Genomic DNA, 17,741 nt, shown 5'->3' with positions numbered 1-17,741 from the left:
GTTCTTATGAAAATGCTAAATATTAAATCCTAAGTGATACTTATTCTATCACGATGTCTTGTGCTTGTTTAGCTAAAACAGATTTCCTGTTTTTAAATGTCCTATACATACACTCGATACTCCATGTAATGAACGTGATGCTTATCATTAGTGTCATAACATGTATACAAAGTGCATAACTTTCGCTGACATCTCTGATGTATCCTAAGATAAAAATAAAAATTGATTAACATAAAAAGTTTCCATCATATTTAATAGTATAATATATTATCGTATAATATATCTTTTTTATAATATTAAATAATGTCATAAACTAATTTTACGTCTCTACATTTTGCTCTATTCCCTCGTGAATATATGATTTTATGCATGCCCCTCTATAAGTATTAAAACCCCTGATTTCATATAAGATGTTATAATTGATTTCAATTATGAAGGGAATGATTAGTATATTAGTGTACATATCCTACAATATTTTATCCAAAATTCGACTTATATTCTTTTACTAACTTATCATATATATATATATACAGGGTGGTTGGTAACTGGTGATACAAGCGGAAAGGGGATGATTCTACGCGAAAAAAGAAGTCAAAAATATAGAAAAAAAATTTTTTTTTAATTTTTCCATTGAGACAACGATCTACAGTGAGATCCGTTATAACGTACCGCACGCGTACCGAGCGAAAATTTAAAGTCGATTTTCTCAAAAATAAAGCCTCAAACGAAAAATTTTTATTCTATATTTCGACTTCTATATATATTAGGATTTAATTAAATTAAATTATTAAAGACCTACCAATTAAAGGACTCAGCATTACAACGAATAAACCTTTAAATACCATAAACATCCCAAAGGCATTTGGCAGCTTGTTTAAAGGACAATATTCGGAAACGGTAAGGTTTAAATTTACCAAAGTGGCGCCACGTAAAAACCCTATTATCACGAATGTTATTATCAAAAGTACTCCTTTAGATTGCGCTGCCATAACTGAAAAGTATGATAAACAGAAATTAGAAAAAATGAAGGAACAATATTAATATTTTTGATGGTAAATATCTATTCAAAATATGCATGTAGTTCCAGTAACAAGAAGTTGCATAAAAAGAAAAATATAAAAAGAAAGATTCTACTATAAGAAAATTATCTAAATACTGGAAGAACTATAAGAAAATTTAAAGACTTATAACAAAAAAAGGTGTTTGTTCATGTTTATTTTTCTATAAAAGAGCCAAGGGATACTCTAGTATCTTTAATTTTTACCTATTGTTAATGAATTTTAATTTTATTCATTATATTACATAACTCTTATGAGTGTACCACAACTCTGAAATTGTACCACAAAAGAATTATGTCTAATTAAATCATGTCGACCTCACGCCAAAGCTTTTTCTAGAATCGCATAATTTTAATATGACAAGGAATCAAGATATAGATCATTTTTCTTTTTTGTAATATCAATTCCACCATGCTGTGAGCTTATATAGCTTCTAATAAAAACGGTATGTGTTACTATCTGAAAAGTTTAAAAATTTGAAGGAGCCACTTTTGATATGTATCCTTTAATTAGAATATTGGGTTTCACAGAACCAGCGATATGTTATTTATTGCTTTAAGTTTGTTTGGGATTTGGAATGGCCGTCAGTTTATGACTCGGACGATACATATCCCTTTTTTAAGAAAGTCCGAATTGTTTACTTCCCCAAGCTGCAAAACCTTAACGAGACGAAGCTTCTGGTGGAGAGAGCAACAACAAGAACACTCTTCATCAGAGTGTCGTACCGTTCGTGTGATACTACATCGTATTCAGTTTCAACAAGATCGTACAACCGTCGTGATCAGAACGTCAAACTCCTCGTGTATACTAAAAGTGCAAATAAAGTACCAAATCATACTAACACTCGATATATTCAATTTACTTCTACCTTGAGTGTTAACTGATTCGAAATTCGCGATATCAACCGATCGGTTGAATCTGACCGATCGCTATTTAGTTGGGAATTCGCATCAAAGTTAACGATAGATTATTATTAGATTGATGATTTCTATGCATTTATGGAAAATTTAAATGTGCAAAATATATATAAAGAAGTATGCTAATCATTACCAATACCTACTACATAATTTTACCTACAAATGTAATTTATCAAAAGGCATGTTGCTATTCTTTCTGACTATTGAAAATATATCGATTTAATTATATTTGCTACTATTGCATTACTAATTATTGTTCTCATGCTTCTCGATATTGACATTGAGTTTCTTTGGTATACAAAGTATCATTAATGGCAACGTACAAACTTTATATGCGTATGGAGTATTTGTATGTGAAAAGAACATGGTAGATATAAATGCAAAGTACATACTAGATCGTCCAATTCCAACTAGAATACAGAAAATCCAGAAGATGGTTCTGTTCTTCAATCCCAATCTATCGAAAATGGTTGGTAGTAAAAGGCGGGCAAGAATGTCGGTGAATGCAGATATCGACAAACAAGAGGCAACTTCCGCTTTGCTCATTCCTGTCGACCAAGTTCCTTCGAAAAGTCTACCGATATCCTAAAAAATGGAGCACAGTGGAACGAAACCCGAAAAACGCGATAAACGATCGAAAAATTGATTTCGGCGTTTCACAGTTTTTTTTAAACCCACTCTATTATTAAACTATTATTTAATTCATTTACTGCTAAGATTAGGTATATTCATTATAATATTTTGATGAAAGTCGTTTTATGAAACTTTTCTATTCATAATATCATTTTCTTTTATTTATTTATGTATTTATGGTATATCACTTTATAGTCCTTAAACTATAACATACATATATTAGATATGTAGTATGTTATACTCGCAACACATGATGCCGTTAGATTAATAATATTTTATTAGAAATTCTATAATCAAGTTTTTGACCATTTGTCACGTTTTTTCGGGGTTCGCTCCACTGTGTACCGTAGCTAGGATGTTACATAAAGCATAAACGTTTTCCTACTATGTTATATATTGCAATATTATTGTTACTATTTTTATCAATACAATATTTCTAGTCCTTATATTAAATATTTAATATATCTATTACTTTATTAACTTATTTGTACAAAGATTAAATATTTAAACGAATGCGATATTAAAACATTTTATATAAATTTCAATAGTTTTTAACAACATCCTCTGCTACAGTACCAATCATACTTAAGTTCATCTTTAAAGAATTACTTACGTATGCTAGTTAAAAAAAATGGTGTCATTAGTTTGAAGTTCGATTCAGCAACATAATATAAACTCAAGCCAATAACTATGTTTAGATAGATGCCATCTTTAAGTAAGTCCAAATCAAAGGTTTCCTTTATCTTCCTAAGATATTCATTTTGAGATTTCTTTTTTATCTTCTCCGTTTTATTATACTCCAGCATATTATTCTCGGAATCACTTGTATCACATTTAACGTCCTTCACCATTCCATTGTTTTCTACTTGTAATAACATGTCACTTCTAGTTGAATTATTTCTATGCTGTTATAAGTAATAATTGTCCATTAATTTCCTTTTTCTTTTTTTGCCTAGGTCATCGATATTTATCAAATGAGAATATTATTCAAGATCATAATACAAATTTACGAATGATAAGACTAGATATTATTAGAAACTAAACGTAATTCGTTGCAACAAATTTCCACTAAAATAGGAAGTTTTTTGCCCCATTTGTTTATTTCAATGAACACTGAATGAAAGGTATCGTCACTTTGCTAGGAGAATGGCACATTTCAAAAATTGTCAATCTTAAGATACTTACAATATATATAACAATATATATAATACAGGAACAATATAACTGCAGACCTTTACGATTCAAAGATTAGTATCTGAATTCTAAAAGTTAACAAATTTTTTCATTGCTAAATTCCCAATATTAATATTAGATAATATATTAATCTCATATATTGCTCCTTTAGGGCTCATTGATTTTTAGAGAAATGTGTGAAAAAGAAGTGCTTTACGTAATTTTACGTATGTAATTTTGACCAAACATAATGATATGTAGTATATGTGTATGATATGTAATGATATGAAGCATGACATTAAAATGTTAACAATTTTATATTTCGAACTATCTATTGTGGGGAAGTGAGAATGCAATAAACAATACGAATAAAGATAATATACAATAATAATAATTTACGTGTCACGCTTTCAGCAGATCGACGATACATAAGGTGCTCTTTATTTTTCCAATATCATTTAAATATAATTATATCGTTTTCATTGTAAAAAAATCAATAATTCAATTAACAAAGTTTTTCTAACAATAAGATGAAATATGTGCATATGCCGTCACTCTAGTTCTTAATTGTTTTCTATCTCCATTAGCTTGTAAACTGGGAATACTGAGTTCAAAGTTTATGAAGTTTAATATTATTGCCTGGAGTTAGAGTTGAATATTTGTTAATTTCTAAATAGAATTTTCATGGTTCATATTTTCATAAATTTGTACCCTTTATACCAATGAAATATACGTGGATTGATTTTTTTTTGAAAAAAGGGATTTGAACAGAAGTTAGAATAGAATTGAATTAGAATAGAAATGAGTTAGAACAAACGTGGAGTTAGAATTCATTAATAATTGAATCATCATGGTATGAGTCAATCTTAGATGACACGGATCCTTCACTTTGATGAATTAACTGTGTAAAATGGTAAGAGTAAATGCCTGACGATGGATTCTAGATAAATGATTAAATATATATTTATTTCCGCTTAACGTGTAGTCAACCCACCATATCTTTACTGTATGAATTAACACGAACAACGACAAATTATATTTCATATTCGAATAACTAGTCGATGACAGTGAAATATTAATTCAATATTCAATTATCATTGGATAATAGAAATTTGAAGTTTTATATTTGTTTCTAAATCTATGAAGCTAATGTTGTTGAATTCCTAAAATTTCTCTGATAAAAAGAAATTTAAATACAATTTTGTTCAATCATCCAATTATTCGATAATTTATATCGTTTCTTATTTTGTACTTTGAATGGTAATCGCTGCAATTTAGAAACAGAAATTAAGGAAGTGACAAATAGCATCAGCAAGGAAGTAATTCATATTAATAAACTGGACATTCATGTTTCAATTTATGATAATATTTGGTCGCACACGTTGAAAATATTACACAGAATAAAAAAATATTTGTGACAATAAAAGAGTATTATTAGAAGCTATTACATCAGTCACTTTATTTATTAAACAGCCTCGACAAATTTTTATTCATTTTGATTGGCATAAGATGATATAAAGTGTAAAAAAATTTAACACAGTAAAAAAACAATAACTGACCAATTGTCAAAACTGTAACAAACTCCCATGAGAAAAATTAAACAATTACTAAACAAATGATATTATATTACTACTTATTAATAAATATGATATATTTCACTTTCCAACATTTTGAGATGAAATGGAAAAATACAACACTACTTTAAAATGATTTAATAATTAATTATCGTTAACATGTAATTTAACAATTATAAAAATTTTCTCAAGAATTATTTTATAAACCAAATATTATTAAAAGAATGAAGAAATAGTAATTCAAATTGGCGTAAAACAAAATACTATAATATTTAAACGAAATCATATTTGAACTTATTTCTGTTTGCAGAAAGATTCATCGGTAATAGTTCCATGGAAATGTTATAAAGAGTACAAAGGTGACTTTGATGAATTATTTATTCAGCACTAAAACTCCTTTCAAGCCATTGTCAACTAATCTGTTCTTTTCTTTCATTCAATCTTCGTATAGTAGAATTACTCGAAATGCAAAACGGTGAATTGAAAGATATAATAGGATCAAAAAATAAAAATGACACGGGAATTCTATTTCAGTTAAACAATTTCAAGTGAATCTATTTCGTGAATTCGGGTGTTATTATAGTAATCAAACAGATTGATATCTCTAAATCTTTTTGATCAAATCTAATTTAGCTTAGTAAATTTCTAAGTCTCCAAACCTTTAAGGTATTATCGAAAGAAAAAAAACTTTCATACTTTAAACAAAAAGAATCGGAATTTTGCAATTCTAATTTATTTTATAGTGCAAAACTTCCTGTTTTTATATGTACATATTTGCATCACAAATTACGTTGAATTTTCAATGAGATCTAACATAATATTAAATTTCAATAGTAATATAATCTTACCTTTGTATCGGCATTTGTACTTTCAATTTCAGATTCAAATGGACGTAATAAACAAGCGCCAATAGTGGAATGCAACGCCCATCCTCCAATCACTAACATCGCTCCACGAAATCCATATGAATTCAAAAGAAGATGAATTAACTATAAGAGGAGAGAGAAACCATCGATGAATATAATTTTTACAATTATCTGAATCATACATCTATTGAAATCATTCTTATAGAAGATAACTTATCGTATTATGTATTTAGAAAGATTACAGAAAAGTTTGTAGGGATATATCGTATTTCAAATCTGGTTGAAACTATTATGTGATATAAAATATGGTATAAAGAAAATATATTAAAAATGTTATATAATTAAAAATGTAACAATTAAAAACAAAAATATCTCGTACCTGAGGTACTATCATCATGGCCAAAGTTGTTCCAGCCATAGAAAAGCCAACAGCTTGTCCTCTTTTTTTCTCAAAAAATGTATTCAACGCCACGAACGCTGATGCAATGGCCAGTCCAGTTCCTAAGCCTGTCATAAGTATATCAAAATAAATTAAGTAAATATAGTAATACTTAACAACAAATGAACATAACGAGGTATATTTGTTCATTATTTATTATGAATAAAAACATTGATTATCATTTCTTATAAATAACCGCATTAAAATGTTAGATATATTGAGTTTAAAAAATTAAAATGTTTAAAACGTTTAAGAAGTTATTAACTACATTAAGGGAAAAATTTTTCATATTATACATAAACCAAATACGAATAAAATATCTAGAAGAAATGCCAAAATGTAATTATAAGCGATCTTTAAGAAACGATTAAATTTATATGAAATTAAAATTGGGAAAACAATCGTAGAATTTGTAAAAAATGAGAATTTTTGATTTCCAAATGGATATAAATGTTAGTACATTTGTTATATAATTGTTATACAATAATACAATTGTTATATAATAATAATGTTAGTACAATGATTCTTGAAATTGGAAAAGAGTAATTTTTCGTTTGAAAATAAGGCATATTACGGAAATATTATTTATACAGGCAATGGTAATATAATATAATATTATATTACATATTATTATTATTATTAATTACATATTACAAGGAAATAGTTCATGAAACAGCAAGGTATTATAAGTGTATAAAATGAAAGTAGGTCATTCCATTGATATTCCTCATATGGTTCAAATAAGAAAAACTAAGGATAAAGTAGAGAAGGTAGACAGATGTGTTAATTAATGTACAGAAACTGAACAGAATGGATGTAATCACCAAATTTGAAAGAAATAAATAGCATCGAGTTTTAAAACAAATTGCCATGTGTCAGGATTGAAAACATTTAAGATAAGATCTTGACAAAGATGAAGAAGCAAAATGTATGCCAAAACTGTCGCTTTCTTTGTAGATAGTCATATATTATTCTTTATTTATTATCATTCTCTGTAATCTAAAACTACAATTACGGCAGAAACATATTAGAAATAAATCGATGAAGTACATGTAGAATTATTAATAAAACAACTTTTATTTAATAAACAAATAGAAATCAACTAAAATCTTGAAATCTTGCTTAAACTTACATTATTTTCAAGTAAAGGAATTGTAGAAGTAGCAATAGAAAAATTTTTGGATTTTAGAACTATAATTTTTATAAAGTCGGGATAATGAAATTAATTGATTGTTAAAAAGTCTGCAAATAATAAAATAAAAATCATTTTGATGAAATATATGATGTTTAAAATGTGATGTGTAAAAACTACGTATAATTTTTATGTTGTTATGATATTTTATCTGAAAAACAACGGTATTTCATATGCATTAACCTTATGTAAATGGTTATACATATGTATATACACGAGAGACCAATCCAGAAAAATATATATAATGTAAATATAAAATTTACGTGCAAAAACATGTAATTAGCAAATTAGAATCCAAAGGCTTATCTTGTTTTCATACCTCCTAAAATACTATAAGTGCAAACAATATGGAACATGCTATTAGCTCTCGACGTCAATATCAGTCCAGTACAGCTTAAAAGAGATCCAAAGAATGCCACTTGTCGATAAGAATACTTTTTCAATAACGGTCCTATTAAGAGACCTAAATTATAATCAAACAAAAAAGAATTACAATAAAATAAATTAAATTTATGGTAAATTATGGTAAACTTGATTTAAATAAAAAATACATAAAATATAATTATTTTATAGATCAACATACGGTATAATTAAATATCAGAAATCACTCTAATGACAATTATTTATGAATTATTAATGAAAAAATTTATGTTTTCTAATGTAGAAAATAACACTATATATATTTTATAATTACTCGTAATTATAAAACAATAATTGGCGTTATATGTAAACAAATTATATTGTATTTAGATCTATTTGCGTATTTCCTTAATACCTGAGAAATTAACAATAGCATCAAGAATGCTCATTATGAATGACGCTCCTGTGGAGTCAATTTCAAGTTCTATAAAGAGGTCGTGGAAAAGGAGTCCAAACGAGGGATCCAAAGATCTTAAAGAAAGCTGAAAACCAAATTTGTAAAATTATGTATTACATATTTTCTGTGTTAAGGTAATTATCATAAAAGCGTCACTTTAGTTTTGTAGATTTGAATAAAAATGTACATGTAAATATTCATCACGTTGAATAATTATCAGTCTCCTATGCATATTGGGAGTTTTTTATACATTTTCAGTACTACTAGTGCATGCGCACTTTTATTAATATTTTTAAAGTGATTTGGCGCGATTATATTATGTAACATAAATATATTTTAATGGAGAAAAATAAATATTCAAAATAAAAAGAATAATTTTTTTTACTATTATTATTTATACTTATACTCCGAAATATTGATATTCCTGACTAATTTATTTATTCAAATTTGTGCAATAACTTTTACGCCATTATTAAGATGTACTCATCCTTAACTAGAAAGTTGGAAGGATACACAATCGTATAATATCCAAATCATATTTGCAAATGAAAAGTCGATCATATTGTTGATACAGATGTTTTTAAAATAAACAAGATAGCTAAATATACAACAGCTCTCAAAGATATTCGAACATTTACTACCAAATTTTTTTGTGAATACATTATTATGAGCGTTATACGAAACTCGTTGATACTTTATTGGCATTATAATGAGATACCACTATCGTGATTAGAATAGTAAAATTTGAAACCAATTCGCAAATGTATATAGAAATTACAATACATTTATGACAAATATATATATGTACATTTAGTGGAAGATTGATGCGCTGCATAAATAGTAATTTTAAGTATACAATTAGTGCTACAAATGATCTTACTACATGTTGTAGTTTACTAATATACTGAATAACTGGCTATACGAGTACTTCGGTCATCTTTGTGAAGTATATGCTTCTAATTAAATATTTTGCAACTTTTACATATTTTCTATATATGTATTATCAGGTCCATTTCAAATTTTTCCAATATAATCAGAACAGTCGTGTCTCGTTATAGTTTTAATGTCATTTCAAGATTTTTTGTCTAACATATGTATGTATACATAAATAGCTTTTAAAAATGTTCGAATATTCCGTACATAGTTTTAAATAATTAGTACATAGTAATTAATAATTAAATATTTAGTACATACATAATATATGTATATTAAACAACATAGTATATAATAGCTACTAAATGTATCTTCATATAACACTAAAGTCAATACCATGTAACATTAATGCAACAAAATTGCACGAAGTAACCCAGGGCTGGCGTGACATTTTGCGGGGCCGGGTTCAAAAATTTTGCGCAGCCTGAATACACATTCAAATCTTACACTTAAATTTTACAACGAGAAATTATTTATTTACAATTTCTGTTACATATTATATATTTTTTATAAGCAGTTTTTTAAACAAATCCAAGTAATATTTTTTCGCATGCATAATTCGTTTTCAAGGGGCAACAAATTCAATGAAAGTAGAAAATCTGTAATCACGTATGATTTTTGCAACAAACTATTGATGTAGTTTAATTTCTCTAAAAAGTACATTGCTCTGATAGCGCCTGGATTTTTTTTATCTAAAGTAGTTACCAGGATATGATATACTTTATGGAGTTACACTGAACCTTTATGATTTTTCTCACTCCTTTAAACTGAATCAACGCTACTAAAAAAAATGTGTTGCATCTGTTAATGGTATCATCATTCTGTAAAAAGTTAATCGAAATCGATGTTTTTTAATTGGGTAATTTTTGTAGACCGCGGGGTCTCTCAAAACACGGGGCCGGATTCCGGCGAACGCGTTGAACCTACCTTGCGCCGGCCCTGAAGTTACCTATCAATGAGATTTATGAAACTAAAAGCACAAAGGCGGTAAGTCGATTTGTTTGCGTTACTTATTTTAATCGCATAAACTGTGAGCTCATTAGCGACTATTTTGATTTATATAGCACACAGTTGTTGTGTGAGTTATACATTGTGGTATTCGCGTACAAAAGCTCTAGTACTCTGGGGCACATGAATATCTGTTTTTCGACACTACTAGTCTAACGTTTTTATGCGTACTCGCAGAGCAATAATGAATTTTGATACAATCGCAAGACATGTGAGATTTACAGTTTAGGTGGGTCCCGAACCACCAGAGGTCGCGCTGAAATAAACACATATAACTACGAATAAATTGATTCGCAGAGGCAGAGGTGCCGGCTGAATAAGCAAATCGATTTGATAACAAAGATATAATGATATCAGAATTAGTAGATATCAGAATCTAGAAAAAATAGGTAATATATATATATATATACATTTATATACAATTAAAACGGAAAGTTCATGCATAGCGGCTTACAAATATATTATGTAATGCCTTATGATAAGAATATATTATGTAATATAACATATTTTGAAATTTCATTCGCGGTGTAATGAGACACGACATTTATAACTATACATATTGGTAGAAACGAATCTGAGAATGTATATAACATATATGCATACAACGACTTATACAAACATACATTTCGTAAAGATCGTCAAAGTGTTTGAACAATTAATCATATTAGTAACCCATAATATGTACTGAGAATATCTTTAGCATCAATTATATGTTTAAGGCCATCGTTTATGTTACATACTAATTTTTCACTAAATGGAAATATACATTTGCAACAAACACACATTTAATTTCCACATACATTTTCAGATTTGTTTTATATTTTTATATTTTATCGATATAATTACGATAGTCGTGTTTCAGTACAATACAGGTAAAATCTCAAAAAGTTTTGTAGAACACGCATAATATACCCATAGAAATCTTTGATACTGAAACCCAAAGAACAATTATAAATAAATATTATTACCGTGATGAGACTACTGCCAAGGCAAACGAGCCATCCCCAACCGCCATCAAGCCCTTTCTTCTTCTTGTCACCAGAATTCATCTTGTTTGCTTCCAACTATTTTTCCACATATGAACGAGTTACATGCAAGAATTGTCAGGAATCTAACCGATATCGTGCAATACGTGTAGTAAAATGAACTTGTCGCGATCATACGCTGATTATTCCATATCCCAGAATAGTTTAGTCACCGCCTCTTTATTCACTGCTCAATGATCCGATACGTAGTCTGGTAGGCAGGCTCGATGTTTCTATCACTTCTTGCTTCGATTAAGTACTGGCAAGTTACTGCAATGCCATCTCGAACCGATTCGTTTCACGTTTGCCCCTCTTTGTTCTATCAGCCCATGGAAAAATACGAGTTACATCCTTTTGTAGGACTCATAACAAGAAAATAATTTCACACGAAACGGTATTAATATGGATTGGTGTCTCATGCGATTCAAGGAATGAAAAATATTGCAGCTAACATTACTTATGTGGAGAGGAGTTTTTTACAGGTACATTCTTCAAGAATGTACTGCAATACTAATGCTACTAATGCTATTTCTTCAATTGCTTAATCTACGTAAATTTTTATTATTTCATTTTATTCTTATTTATTTTTTATTTCATTATTATTTTATTATATTATGTAAATGTATGTAAAAGAAGTGTGAAGTGATGTATAGAATTAAAGTAAATACAAAGCAGAGGTGAGAGTAAATTATTTGTAAAAGCGTAGCACATAGTTTGTTAGAAATACAATATTATCTTTCGTGTTAATTACTATATTTAATTTAAGAAAATATTTCTCAACTGCAACCATTATTTTCAGAATTTGCAAGAACCATTAAGCATGTTCTCTTTTTTTTCCATTCATAAATAAATATAACGAAATATTAATAGACGTAATAACCAGACTGTGGATTTTTATGCATTTACAGGAAATTTGAAAATACAAAAATGCACGATACATATGTAAAATATAATAAATAGAAATGTTCGATAACGTGTTATGCATACTTAAAATATCAAATAACACCTTCTATTTCTTTCGTTATGACTATATCGTTCCTAGCAAAATGATTAATTAATCGTTCATTTGAGCAGCTATACAAATAATCACATATTCGCTCCATGAGAATATACATATATAATAGTTATCTTATGATCGGTAATGATCCGTACAATTGTAAAGTCCATTACTACAATTATACTCCTTCGTGTACTCGTTCATTTGTTTGTAACTTTCATTTATTTCACCTTTCAAGTCACATTTTATACTGTACACACGTGTAGAAATGCAAATAAGACACTCTTGTTACACAGCAAGTTATTATAAGATAATTATAACTCGTGATACTTACATTTTACACTATAATTGCTATCAAAACAATCATGGAAATTTCAGTCTAATAAATATAATTACGTGTTACTTAAGTTGGACATTTTGCTCCTTCGCGGGAAAGTACTAGACAGCAGACAGAAAATAACACCTTTATTTCTTCTTAGACGAGTTGAACTGAATTTATATATATTTTTTATAGACATAAAATTTGACATATCATATTTTGAATTTACGTTTGGCTCTTGCGTAACAGTTCAGGTTTTATATCTCTTATAAAATTCCATAGATCACAGGTGTTCCAAAAATGAAACTTGGAAGTGAATTGGGAACACGACAAGTAAAAAGGTTAGATCTCTTACCTATAGTGATTGGCTGCTTAAATATCTGAAATATACTATGTACAATTATAACTAAGTTACATACATCAGCATAATTTCTAAACAGCACGAGAGAAACGAACGTCTTTATAAAAACTCATAGATTCATTGAAACGTTGATGCGTACGAACATGGGCACATGACGTTGATTGTTAATATGTAAATGCGCAGAGTTCTCTATCTCAATTTCCGTTTTATTTAGATTTTATATTTTCATATTCGTTTCTCATCATTTTCACAGTTCAAGGTGACAGAAGAAGAAGAAAAACAACGAATGATCTTTAATATCATAAACAATTAAGCGAAAACAAGAATGATAAAGGTTTTTTAAGTAACTTTGAAGTATTTTGAAAGAGACACAGTATTCCTCCAATGACACGTAACCGCAGGAAATCGATCGCGAAATATAAAACGGATATCCAGAGGATTTCAAGTATAGAATGGTTATACTATTAGTAGAAAGAATTTTTGGTGAATATCAAAGTTCCGCCCGAAACATAAATATATTTGAATGTGTAAAGTAAAAAATTAAATTTTTAATTTATATACAATTTCTAACAATAAGTTTAAAGAATTAGCAATCAAACTGATGTTATCAGAATTTGAAGAAAATGTAATATTATCTACAGCAATAACACAATTATTGTACATAGTACAAATTATTTGTTATAAACATGAATTAGCTAAGAGTAGCAATTACAAATATACTCATAATACGCATATTACGTTATTTAATTACACCATCTTTAATGCATATGCAAATTGACAATATATAATGTGCATTCATTAGTGATAATTTTGATGTATCTTTAAGGTTAACATTTTATAAACGTTAATTTTAAATTGTACCAATATAATACTGATAATTATCCTATCTAGTTCTGATAGCTTTATAAATATACTGATATTTCAAAATTACCACAATATATCTTTATCCAAAATTTTAATTGAAGAATGATCGAATGTTTCGAAACATAAAATGCGCTTACTATAAAATTTGTCGTATTAATATCATTCATTTATTACAAAAATTAGTACTTATATATAATATTAATATACGTTATGAATTAACTTACTTATGTATTTTAAAATTATAGCTTTATCCTATAGCTTTAAATATACAACTTTTTGATCTTTTACCATCCACACAATTAGGCTTCCAGTATGTTAATTAAACAATACAACCAGGCAGTATGTTAAAAAAAAAATGAAACAAAAATAAAAGTAATCACATAATGTATCCATTTTGTTAATTAACATTTCTAAATCCAATATTTTCGTTAATCTTTGTGTTTGATTAATATAAAATAAGAAACGTCAATCTCTTAGTAACGATCCTTTTGCACTTAAATATAAGCAAACAAATGATGTCGAATAAAATAGACAGTTCCAACATGATCATTATGTTTACTATGATAAATGTTGAATGATATTAAAAAATATTGGAAGAATAAAATAGATTCAATAAGATAATTACTATTGTAATTTTTGTAATTAATGAAAGATTTACTTCATAAATGTTTATCAAACATTTTTTAAATAATATTAAAAGGTTTTTAATTATTTCCTATGAAAAATATGCAAGTTAAAAAAAGGTATTTTGAATATGATGAATTATCTTTCTTTCAATATTCAATGTACCTTTCGTACAATAACAGTCGAGATCGGATGTACGAAAATGTTAAATAGATTCTCTGGAATTTTTCAATCTTTAAAAATATTAAAACTTTTCAATTCTTAATATAATCATGCGCCAAGAACTTAAATATAATTTTTGTTACCTTTTGGCAATAATATCTCCTATAAGTAAAATTAATATCAAACGAATGTCAATGTAGATAGTACAAAAATATGACGTTTCCCCTTCTCTTAATTTACTTTATAATATGATCTTAAAATTAGAAATTTATTTCTTTATGTCTCTTATTTAAACTTAATCTATTCTTATTATCTTACAAAATTCAAGATCGTTTTAAAAGGACCATATTTCTCTTAATGTACTGTATAAAGTATGCCAGTTTACGTCATATAGAATTAACGTTGATTCAATGAATTAATTCAGTGAATCTCTGAGGGCCAAATATTACGTAAAATAATAATCCAAGAAAATGTGCAAATTGTACACCGTATTAAACACATATCCGCAATTTTATCATAACATTTTCACTATTATAACGTAATATGAAGTCAATTGTCCAAAAAACATAAATTAAGCTAAAAGAAAACGCGTACTTACAAGGACAGTTCAGAATATAGAACAGATATATATCGATAATCGTATTCGGTCTCAAAAACTCGTGTTTCCATTAAAAATATAATCAGAGTCGGACGAAAGAAGCAGTTCGTCCTATTGTCCATATTTCACCACAGAATTGTATATTTTTCGCACACAAATTTCGTCTTCTCGTTTTACGGATCGCGTTCGCTATGAATGATCATGAACAGATGCCATCCAGGATGGTGAACATCGAATGTCGCGTGCTGAAAAGTCTTCGTAACGTCACACACGTCCTTTTCCACTGCTATGTTTATCGTAGTTCGTGTTAAGTGAATACACTGGAGGAAGATCGTTCGACAACGAGAAGGAACGAAAGCCCGAAGCGGAGCAGACACAAGAGATTACCGATATCTCGTTATTCTCGTTTGACCACGATCACTGCTGCCTCGCGTTCGTTTCGTCGCGTTTCGCGGCTAGTGTGCAGGCGATCAGTCGATCCAACCTTGGTTTTCCCGAGTGTCATTTCTTCGTTGTTCTCCGTTTCCCGAATCGCAGCCGATTTTTATTATACTCGGTCTCGGAACTGACTGTCTCGTTGCATCGTGCACACCTCGTTCTATTACGTGAACTTCGTCCGAGTGCGACACTGTACGCGCGTGGTGAGATCGATTTTCGCAGCATTACCGGCGGAATGTGCATTGACGTTGACAAAGCTTTACGTTCGAACATCCGCGTCAATATCGTCGCGCGATATTGTTTCATTTTGCATTTAATAGAAACACGCTTCTCGTAGCGGTCATTTACAGAAGGAATTTAAATCAAAAACTGAATCGATTTAGGCTAAAATGAAGATACACACATATTGTTTGGAACGGTGATAACAATGATGGATTGATTACTAATGATCCTTCTTCTTCATAATCATGAATCATTTCTTTCTTCCTGCTCCTTTCTAACTTTTTTCGTTCTCTCGAACGAGAACGAGTAAAGTGAAGAAACGGACGTCGTTTTTCATATTCTCCTTTTTTTTTTTTATAAATTCGCCGGTTGTTTATTTGTGGATGTGTGGATGTGTGTGATAATGCCTATTTTATATCGAATATATTTACATTGCTATATCTTTCAACAGGTATGCTCAAATAAAATGAAATACATGTTGATATAATGGTTCAAAATGGAATATTTCAGAAATAGATAGCTTTATCACTTTCACAGTTGACATTATTGCTATTATCAATACTACTCTAATTTCTTTATTTGTTACTGCCATTACACTTTGATTGCACAATTCAAAACAATTCAAGTATGTGAATTTTACGCCTTTGTTTTATTCAAAGAGTAAACCGTAGATACAGTTACATATAAAACATTTTCGATAATTCGCATTACAAATCTAGCATTATTTTTATGGTCTGGTTGCAATCTTTAAAAGAGGAACATAGCTAACACAACTAACATGAATATTCAATACATAAACTACTATGGATGCATACGTACTGATAAAACTTACATTTGCTAGTTGAATTTTTAATGGTAAAAATTATTTTATTCTGTCATGTTACACGAAAGAAAAATTGTATTCTGATCTAATTTCAAGAATTTCTCAATTATCTTCTTATTATTTATTATTCTTATCATATTATGTCTCGCGAAGTCCATATGTACATGTTACAATAAGATTGATAGCACAAGCGAATAACACCCCGTTTGTACATTAAAAAATTTCTCCACTTTTAAAATGTGAGGTGCTTTATATTGAGAAGTCACGCATTTTTCATGACTTCATTGTTACGATTATTCATGTTAAGTTTAATTAATGTGTAAGCTAAATTTATTCCTCTAATGTATACAACAAATTAAAAATAAAATATATCGCAAGGAGAAACTGAATAACAACAAATTTATTTTTATACAAAAGTTATAAAAATATAATAATATAAACAGAATTTTATAGACAACAATGTCAATGTGATTAATCATTAAAGAGTTATATAAATCAGTTAAATTATTCATTATTAGCTTCAGTAGTAACTGTACGTTACATGGATTAATTAACATGACCACTAAGAATATTTTTTACCAACGGTTTAAATTACTTGCGGTATGAACTAGCTGCGGTTTAAAAGCAAATTTATTTTTGCACCGCAAATATACTTTGATCGCAATCAATGTTTCAACATTTATAATATTATTCACCCT

General features: G+C 28.5%; 1 protein-coding gene across 4 annotated transcripts; it reads right to left on the bottom strand.

Moving 5' to 3' along the window:
• LOC100743224 (monocarboxylate transporter 2) lies at positions 1-16,196 on the bottom strand. 4 transcript variants are annotated; one of them, XM_012386589.3, is made up of 10 exons: positions 15,561-16,194; positions 11,579-11,954; positions 8,628-8,754; positions 8,172-8,315; positions 6,601-6,728; positions 6,204-6,344; positions 3,222-3,513; positions 2,368-2,523; positions 800-991; positions 1-204 (listed from the first exon to the last, which is right to left on the bottom strand). In XM_012386589.3, the coding sequence occupies exons 2-10, from the start codon at positions 11,657-11,659 to the stop codon at positions 41-43; spliced, it is 1,425 nt and encodes a 474-aa protein (XP_012242012.1). In that variant the 5' UTR covers positions 11,660-11,954; positions 15,561-16,194; the 3' UTR covers positions 1-40. The 4 variants fall into 4 exon arrangements, with proteins under 4 accessions (XP_012242012.1, XP_012242014.1, XP_033177059.1 ...); XM_012386591.3 differs by lacking the exon at positions 3,222-3,513 and having other exon boundaries at positions 2,368-2,560; positions 15,561-16,196; XM_033321168.1 differs by lacking the exon at positions 8,172-8,315 and having other exon boundaries at positions 15,561-16,196.
• Between the last annotated feature and the right edge of the window lie 1,545 nt (positions 16,197-17,741).

Source organism: Bombus impatiens, unplaced genomic scaffold, assembly GCF_000188095.3.
Source record: "Bombus impatiens unplaced genomic scaffold, BIMP_2.2 scf_0396, whole genome shotgun sequence".
In the NCBI taxonomy this organism is placed as follows: Eukaryota; Metazoa; Arthropoda; class Insecta; order Hymenoptera; family Apidae; genus Bombus; species Bombus impatiens.
Note: the sequence above shows the minus strand (reverse complement) of the source record. Positions and strands in the feature narration are given on the sequence as shown.